Source organism: Lytechinus variegatus, chromosome 4 (genome assembly GCF_018143015.1).
Source record: "Lytechinus variegatus isolate NC3 chromosome 4, Lvar_3.0, whole genome shotgun sequence".
In the NCBI taxonomy this organism is placed as follows: domain Eukaryota; kingdom Metazoa; phylum Echinodermata; class Echinoidea; order Temnopleuroida; family Toxopneustidae; genus Lytechinus; species Lytechinus variegatus.
In genome coordinates this window covers 8,993,835-9,002,801 of record NC_054743.1, presented here as the reverse complement: position 1 = coordinate 9,002,801, position 8,967 = coordinate 8,993,835, and the positions used below count along the sequence as shown (strand labels likewise).

Sequence of the window (8,967 nt, the reverse complement as noted above, 5' to 3'; positions counted from 1 at the left end):
CCTGCCCTAGAGACAAATTGGTCAATGAAAAAATAATAACAGACTAATGTCGACCCTGTGCAAGCCCGTTTTAATGACCCCCCCGCTTCCGCCTCCTATGCCACTACCACTACCACCCCACCCTCCATCTACTCGGCTTCGTTCCAAACTGAGCAGAGTTGGGAGTTCCCCGAAATAAAAGAGGGAGGAGTTAATACGTTGCCATGACTGACACCAGCGTCGTGGACCCAGCCTTTGCGAAGCAAGCTCGAGCGCGAGACGAAGCCGGCCGCCGCGCACTACGAATTCCGCTTGAGCTCTCGCAGTTTACACCGCGTACCGGTACCGACGTCCGACACAAGCTACATGTAAGTCGCCCCCAATTTCGACCTAGTTATTTGATAATTTACTCTCTTATTTATTTGAATAAACTCGTCAGCGTGACGAGCACTGCTAACAGAGTTGCTTCCTCATTGTGTTGTTAAAGTTTTGAAATTCTAGGCCCCTATTGCCTTGGCTATAGATCTAGGGCCTACATTTTTTTTTTATCTTGAGACTTGACTTGAGTGACTCAATGAGTCTTGAGAATTGAGACTGTTGACTTTTGAATTGTTTCATGTTTGACCTGTCGAGCTGTCCTAACTATACATTAAAGTGGATCTATCAACTATCATCTTACACTTACAGTTAGAATAACTTAGATCATATTTATCTTCTTGTGATTGTACCTTTTGACGTTTTGTTGATGGTGTTGCCAGGAAGATCATATCATAGACTGAGACTCGAGACTCCATTTCAAAGTCAAAGACAGAAGTCAATGTACCCACGGCACGACATTCTGAGACAAAACAATGGAGGAATTCAATGCTGAAGGTATGTTAAATTAGGGGCAGTTTTGTGCCAATAATCCCCTTGGCTTAGGTCTCTGAGTCTGAGCACTAACATTGCAATCTAGAATTGAACTACCAGAGATGCCAAGTTCAGAGACCAGCTATGCGTGGGATTTTCTGTGAATCTGAGTGAGATCACAGACATTGTGTACAATGTATATGGGGATAGGCTGTGAAAGTTGCGTGAGACAGAGATTTGAGGGGATGAACAAGAGTCCAAAATGCTTGAGTCTCACGCATAATGCGTGAGACTTGGTAGCTCTGAACTACGGTAGGTATTGCCTCGTTCACTGAAAACAGGCCTACACGAAATCTGATCAAGGTAAACCGTTATGTTGAGCCGAGCTGCCGTACTAATCAATAGAAAACAGCCCCATTCTGTTCATGAAAAAAATTATTGAATTCTGTTTGAACTCATATTATTGAACTCTATGTTAATAGGCCTAGAGGATAAATTCAAACTGATAACTGACGACTGAATATGAATATAATAAATGTGTTTTTGTTACCGTACTCAACTTGAAATTATGAATACATTGTATAATATTGTGTAATAAGTTAACAATTGATAATATACTATTTGGTAATTATAATTAATGCATTTGTAATAATTTTATTCGAAATTGAAAATGCAATGATGTAATTCTTCAAAATGTAATAATCAAAATTTTGCCACTAAAACTTGCCGCTCTTCTATTTTTGTTTCTATGTACAATTCATTGGCATGATGTGAAATGTTTTTTTAATCAGGCTCATGACACCTTGTTTACATGATTTTTTAAAACAAAATTAAATAAAAGTATAAAACTGAATCTCTTGTTCTTTAACTCACTTTCAAAACTTTACCTCATATCAGCTTATTTAGTTCGCAATAACCACATACCTGTATGCAAATATTATTTTCAGGGTTGAAATGTTCTAACTTGTTTATCGATATTTGAAGTAAATGTTAAGTTTATCGATTCATTATAATCCCCCTTGTTTTCCATTTTCATTCTCTTCTCTTCTATCGCTTTTTAATTTGAATTAATTTATCTCACTGTTAAATGTTTCCTTATACTAAGTTTCATTATTATACGTGAAATTGTACCATGTAAAAATACTTTTGTAATCCAATGCACAATTTAGTTGTCAAACTACGACGCATGGATATTTGTACACTTATTGTTTATATGTTTTTGATTCAAATAAACCATTTATCTATCTATCTGTTATGTACAATCAGTCGTCAAAATCAAGCGTAGAATTAATCGCTAACCTTTGTGTTACGTAACCCAGGAACTGCAAAGAGTTTTGTTGTCCTAATAAATGGATTGTCTTAATTTAAAACCCCAAATTATCAACTGTCTGTACTCATGAACCTCATCACACAAACTTTTTTTTTTAAATTTGATACAGAGGTACCTCCTTTAGAGGACATGAGCGAGCTTCTGGAACAAGCTCTTCAACTACAGAAAATGAAGGAGAAAAAGGGCGTGGCTTCATCATCATCAGTCCGTGGTTCTTTAAAAGTTGAAGAAAAGCCTCAGAGGGTAACGCAGGAACCTACAAAACACGAAACAGAGACTGAGGTACATTTAATTTTCAATGGCATGCCATTGGGGTAGTTTGCAGCCGTAAATCTCTTCCTTGTTGGAACACATAGTGGTGTGAATTTTCAGACTTCTTGAGGAAAACTGATGTGCTAAACTTCTCTCAAGTTACACTTGTTGATTAAAAGTCCAGTTTTGGTCTGTGCATGCAGACAACCATCAGGATTCTGAATATATCAGATTCTTGTGTTTTATACTTGCGCTACCCATGTTCATTATCATGAGAGGCCTATTCTCTTGTATGTTAGGTACCCGGTAGATGACTTTCAACTAGATGCATGTAATCTGAACTGTGTGTGAGAACTGAAGAATTAAATTAAACATTTAAGCACAGGGAAGAAGAAGTATTAATCATTGAAGTACAAATGAGATCCCTGGAAGTTGTACTGTTTATGTAAATAAAGTTTGCCAATCACTTTAATAGAGAAAGTGATTGATGTGGTTAATTATGCTGTCAGCTATTCTCAGGATTCATATGAAGGAGTGATGTTACAATAAGAGCACAACTTGCGTACTGTTAATTTTGAGATTCACTGAAAACCCTTTTAGTTTGTCGGTCAGAATAAAATCAGAATCAATATTGATCAAAATTACATACTACCTGCGTAACAGCATTGGAGATTTAAAAAGAAACATTGACAGGAAAACTACTGAAATGTACTTTTACAGCAAAAATTAATGCAGTTTGCATGGAATTTTATTGTGTACAACATAACTATAATAAGTAATGATAGGCATTTATATAGCGCCATCTATCTAGAAATATTCTATTCAGAGGCGTGATGTTATTATTATTATTACCCTGGCTTTAGCTCGAGCCGCCTTTCAGCGCTCATGCATTCAAGGAATTAATCGTGCCGGGTACCCATTCACCTCACCTGGGTTGAGTGCAGCACAATGTGGAAAAATTTCTTGCTGAAGGAAATTACGCAATAATTGTGAATGTATCAGAAAACCATCCTTATGATTTTACAGAATTCCAAAAGACATGAGACTCTTTAATTTACATGTGTTTCACTCTTCCATCTCAACAGAAGACACCACCCCAGACCAACAAACCGGCTTCCTCTAAAGCCAAGTCCTTTGGAGGCCTGAAGAAAGGATTTCTCTTTGGTTCTGCACCCAAATCATCTGGAAAAGCTTCTTCACAAACTTCTAAACAGCGCCCTCTCGTAGAGCCATCAAACAAGGCCCAGACAGCTGTATCAGTTGAAGGTCTTGAAGATATTCCGCTCATCAAACCTCAAGGTGATGGTGCACAGAATGGAGCGCAGAGGATCCAGGAGGTTCAGGATGCACTGAAGGCCAGTGCTCCGTTTCTTGAAAACAAAGGTGAATATTGTGTGGCCACCGGTGGTCAGCAAGGAAAACACTTGATGTGCTGGGGAGGTCTTTCTCACTTACAGTGCTTAGTACTCAGTACTCTTTTGAAATTTACAAGGGTTATTTTTTATATTTTAGGGTTATAGGTTATTAACTGTTGTATGCCTACATTAAACCAGCTAGTCCACTGATGCCCTACTGACGGCTGCCAGTTACAGGAATCCTGTTTATTTCTCATGATAATTTCTTGAATTCACTGTGCATTTAAGACAGTAATTTGAGCTAAACCTTGGTAAAAATAAAAATTTTGAACCTCGATAGATTATTTCAGATAGGCCATGCTATGCTTATCCTTTCAATAATTTTTGAATCCTTAATTTTGCATTGTGACCTTTCCAATGTCTCTCTTTCTTCTCGTAGACTGGGTGAACGACGATCTTCTGTCAAAGATTGAGAAACATCCTCGTTTGGCACGACAGCTGTCAGATCCTCGTTTCAGCCAGGCAATGTCCATGTTCCAGTCTAACCCACAGGGTGCCATGAAGTACTTCCAAGATAACCCAGAAATTCAGACCTTCTTTCAAGACTTCTGTGCAATTCTTGGTAGGTCAGCCGTATGGAATATGCTATCGGTACAAAATGTTATTTATCTTTTCCAAGTTTACCCCTTGACCAATCAGGTTGGAGGATTTTAGTGGCTTATGTCGCAGCATGGTACTGTTGTGAAAGGAAAATTTATATTTTGTGATTCTTCCACAGGGGATCATTTTACTGGTCTCAGTTCCACATCATCAAACCAACCTTCTCCGTCAGTCCCCAAGGTGACTCCTGTCCAAGAAGTCAAAGTTCATGATAGTCCAGGTGCAGACATGAGCGTGTCCAGCAGTACTGACCCCAAGCAAGCAACGGCTGCAGATGAAGCCAAGATGAAGGAGATCATGGCTGATCCTGATGTTGTCAAAGCTTTTGGTCATCCGCAGATACCCCTTCTCTTTGAGGCGCTACAGAAGAACCCTGATCTAGCTCAAAGGTGTGTATTCTTCATAGGACCCTGGGTAGTATTTCTTAAGCTGCTCGTAAAGTCTTGTAAGACTTTAAGCATGACTGGAACATATTCTTAGGTGCTAAGTCAGCTACATAGAGATATATACGGTAACTTAAGGGGTGACCAGTCATGCATGAAGTCATGCATAATTGGCAAACGGCTTCTTGAAAGGCCCCCTGAATGGTGTTTTATAATGCTGTACATAATGTAAGTTATGCATGACTTTAGGCACGACTGTGAGCTGTTCTTGTGCAAAGTTACATGTTTTTGTAGTTGAACTATTAACTAAGAACATGAATCAGTCTTGTGTAAAGTGATCTGTGTCTTACAAATAGCATTATGAAAGACCACCTGTACAGTGGCTGTTAGTACAGGCCCTATCACATTTGTTTAGTGCAAGCCTTGCATGTGACTTGCAGGTAACTATTTTCTGCTACCTGCAGGTTGCCCGTATTGACAGTATCTTGCACGCATATCACAAGCAGTTGCCTGCAATAGCACCCACAAGGCTTGCACGGAACAATGTGACAGATGCTCAAGTTGTTCACAACTTGATTCATTGCCGATGACCCTGCCTTAGGTGCTAAATCACCATCTCAATCATTTTTATTGTGATATCTGGGTCCCTTTCACAAAGCTTGTTGTAATAACAAAATTGCAATAACAGTTTGAAGCTACTGAAATCGTGCAATGTGGTTGGTTGAAACAAAATTTGTCATAGAAATTTTGCACTTGTTATTGTTACAAGTCTTTATGAAACGGGACCCTGATCTTTGTAGATTAAAATTCTCATTGCTAACATGCATCTGAATTGACAAATTCTTTTTTTCACGGTTGGTTTCAAAGTTTTTTGATTAGATTTGTATAGGAAATGCACCCCCATTATCCAAAATATCTCATTTAAGCATAAGGGGTCACCAGTCAAATCCATGAAGTTTGGTCCAGCAGCAATTGCTTTGCTGTAAATTCCACACACTGATGGAATGACCAACCTCAACTCTGGATTTAGCACTATACCCTATCCTAAACCTTAAACATAAGACCCTAGTGCAACCCCAAACCTATATCTTAGACAAAATAAATCCTGGAGCAATTGACACCTGAGCAAAAGTTGTGTCACTCAACAGTGGTGCATAAACTCATGTGCAGCTTATAAAGAGTTTTATGAAATGATCCTACGTACATACCGATAAATTTCATTTGATTCTGCAATCTAAGTATCCAGTTATATAAGCATATTGATTTTTTTTTTGGGGGGAGGGTAGTCTGTTAGTACTAATGTAAACTTGTAAAGGTAATATCTCAAGAACCAATGGTCAGATTTGCACAGAGATGCCAAGTTCAAAGACCAGCAATGCGTGAGATTTTCTGTGAATCTGAGTGAGATCACAGACATTGTGTACAATGTATATGGGGATAGGCTGTGATAGTTGCGTGAGACAGAGATTTGAGGGGATGAACAAGAGTCCAAAATGCTTGAGTCTCACACATAATGCGTGAGACTTGGTAGCTCTGTTTGCATGAAATGTCAAAGCTACATAAAGGATCAATACTGACCACAAGTAGCTTTGTCATAAGCATTTGATATGATATGTAATAAAATTCAAAGAAAACGGAATTCAATTGAGTAGTATTACTCCAACTTCTCCATAAGATCAGTTTATATATACATATATTTTTTTTGTTATTTAAAGATGATAAAACGTGTTTTTACTGCACGCTCTTGTATTATTCTTCAGGATGATGCAAAGTGCAGATGCTGACTTCAGACGGCACGTACAGACGTTGGTGAAGAAAGGACTTCTGGGGTTTGCAAGGTGACAAGATGGACTTCAGATTGAGAGAAGTCATTATGGAGGACATGCCTTTCAATATGCTGAACATAATGGAGTACGAAATCCACCATTAGAGCAATAGACTGCGTGTTTAACGTTCCTGGGTATTCCTGTTAAAATACACAATGCCGTGGAAGGTGGAGATGCTGCAGGCCTCCACAGCGATATACATGTGGACTCCACGTGCATTGTGAGAACTCTAAAATGTGTGGTGTGGTATGAATTATTCAAGAGAAGGACCTTACGCTTGGATGATAAATTCAATTTTCAATGTAAGATGATTATCTGAAGGAATAAGAAACATTCCAGCATTAGTATTCTAAACTTAATGGCCCGTATTCTGAAGTCAGGTTTAACTTAAACTCAGGTTTAAAGTTGTGGTTTAAGCTTTTATTAAGTTGTATGTTTCTTATGTTTAATGTGCTCTTTCCTGATTCATTGATGGTGAAGACAATCATCTATTTATACTTCCTAGACAATTATGAATGATTCGAGAGCCGATTGAGCTGAAGTATGATATCTTTACTGTGAGGAATTATTAACAATTGGCTGTCCATACTTCAACCACAACTTTAAACCCGACTTCAGAATACGGGCCAAAATGTTTGTCAGACATGTTAATGGTTTAAAAATTTTATTATTATATTTTGGAATTGCATATACAAATATTATTAAGCAACATTGTTTCCTTATTTCAATTTCATCCTTTTTTATTACTTACATTGAACAAGGACCCTGTTTCACAAAATTTTTAATAATTAACTTTGCAATAGCAGTTAAAAGCTACTTAAATTCTTCAACCCGATTGACCGATAGTAAACTTGTAGAAATTGTGCATATGTCATAATAAGTCTTTATGAAAGAAGACAGTGTGTTTACTCTGAGTAAAGGGTTATTGAGGATATCAAAATCTAATCTCATGTTATAAAGCTTTCTTGTGACTTTACCTTTGAGGATGTTTGATTTTAGATTATTTTATCATATTCCATTCATGCTATAAAGTGTGTGTGTGTTTGTGGTCATCCGTCCAATCTGCCAGCCTTTCACTATTCATGCTTTTCACGGTTGGTGAATACAGCTCCTAAACTTAGGGAGAAACCCCCCCCCCCCCCCCCGATTTCTTTGCAGTCAGCATTTTATCAGCTCGTCGAAAAATATATTTACTCGCCTTTCTCTTTATTTGTGTATTTCATAATGTGCGCAAGTTGCGCCCTTATTGTGACGTCAGTCATGTGTGTTAAATCCAGACACCAAGCAATAATCATAGTGCTTCTCTTTCAAAGTGATTACAGACTTAATGTTATTACAGTTTCTTGTGATTATTTTTAGAATTTGACTGATCAATCCATATTTTGGAGAAAAAGAAACTAACCCGATTTCTTTGCAGTCGGCAGTTTATCATCATGTCCAAAAATACTTATCTCTTAATTTTGTGTATTTCATAATACATGCATGCAAGTTGCCCCCTTATTGTGACATCAGTCATTTGTTAATTCCTGACCATATTTGACCAGACACCATGCATTAATTAAAGTGTTTCTCTTTCAAAGCGATTACAAACTTAATTGAAAAAAATTGTGATCTCACTTAAAATTTAATGTAAGTGATCAATCATTTTCAATTGCATGTGGGATTCATCTTTAAATCATTTAATATTTTTTATTTTTAATGCTTACTCGGGGCCTGTACTACATGTACCTTGTATGCCTTGGAAAAAAATTGTTGTCCATGAAGCCACCCATGATAATGAAAGTTGATTGGGCATGTAATATGAAATGCATGACTTAATCCTGTGATGTATATATTAAAAATTTGAACAGATGCAAATATGTTATAATTATGTACTTTAACAGAAACAATTGGATATGTCCAACAACAGAAGTACTTTTTCACAACTGGGTAAATAAATGATTTATTCAGTATAAACATCTGCAATATAATACAGGACAACATACAAACAATAGCAAGTATAAATTTAGCCTGGTCCTAGTATAATGACTACTTCAATACAAGTTTATACATAGAACATGTACTATTTTCTATTTACAGTCAATACCTTGTAATGGTGATCTTATCATGATTCCATCCATTAAATGCATGTGTTATTCATATATCAGGTCTTAATTGTATTATCGATTCGTAAGAATTTGAACATATTTGCTAGGCCTTCCTATGTACTACCATATGAGTAAAAAAAAACTTAACCCCTCCCAAATCCCCAATTTAAGGACAAAATTTTTCATGAACACATGATTATTATACATAGTCTGAAAGAGTCTTCTTCAAAATAATTTGATACCATG

At 37.1% G+C, this 8,967-nt stretch overlaps 1 protein-coding gene across 2 annotated transcripts; it reads left to right on the top strand.

The window, feature by feature from the left end:
- Window positions 1-317: 317 nt before the first annotated feature.
- On the top strand, window positions 318-6,722 carry LOC121412533. 2 transcript variants are annotated; one of them, XM_041605325.1, is made up of 7 exons: window positions 318-347; window positions 738-852; window positions 2,268-2,440; window positions 3,496-3,793; window positions 4,205-4,387; window positions 4,544-4,814; window positions 6,569-6,722. In XM_041605325.1, exons 2-7 carry the CDS (start codon window positions 831-833, stop codon window positions 6,648-6,650), a joined length of 1,029 nt encoding a protein of 342 aa, XP_041461259.1. In that variant the 5' UTR covers window positions 318-347; window positions 738-830; the 3' UTR covers window positions 6,651-6,722. The 2 variants fall into 2 exon arrangements, with proteins under 2 accessions (XP_041461259.1, XP_041461260.1); XM_041605326.1 differs by lacking the exon at window positions 318-347 and having other exon boundaries at window positions 683-852.
- The last annotated feature ends 2,245 nt before the right edge of the window (window positions 6,723-8,967 follow it).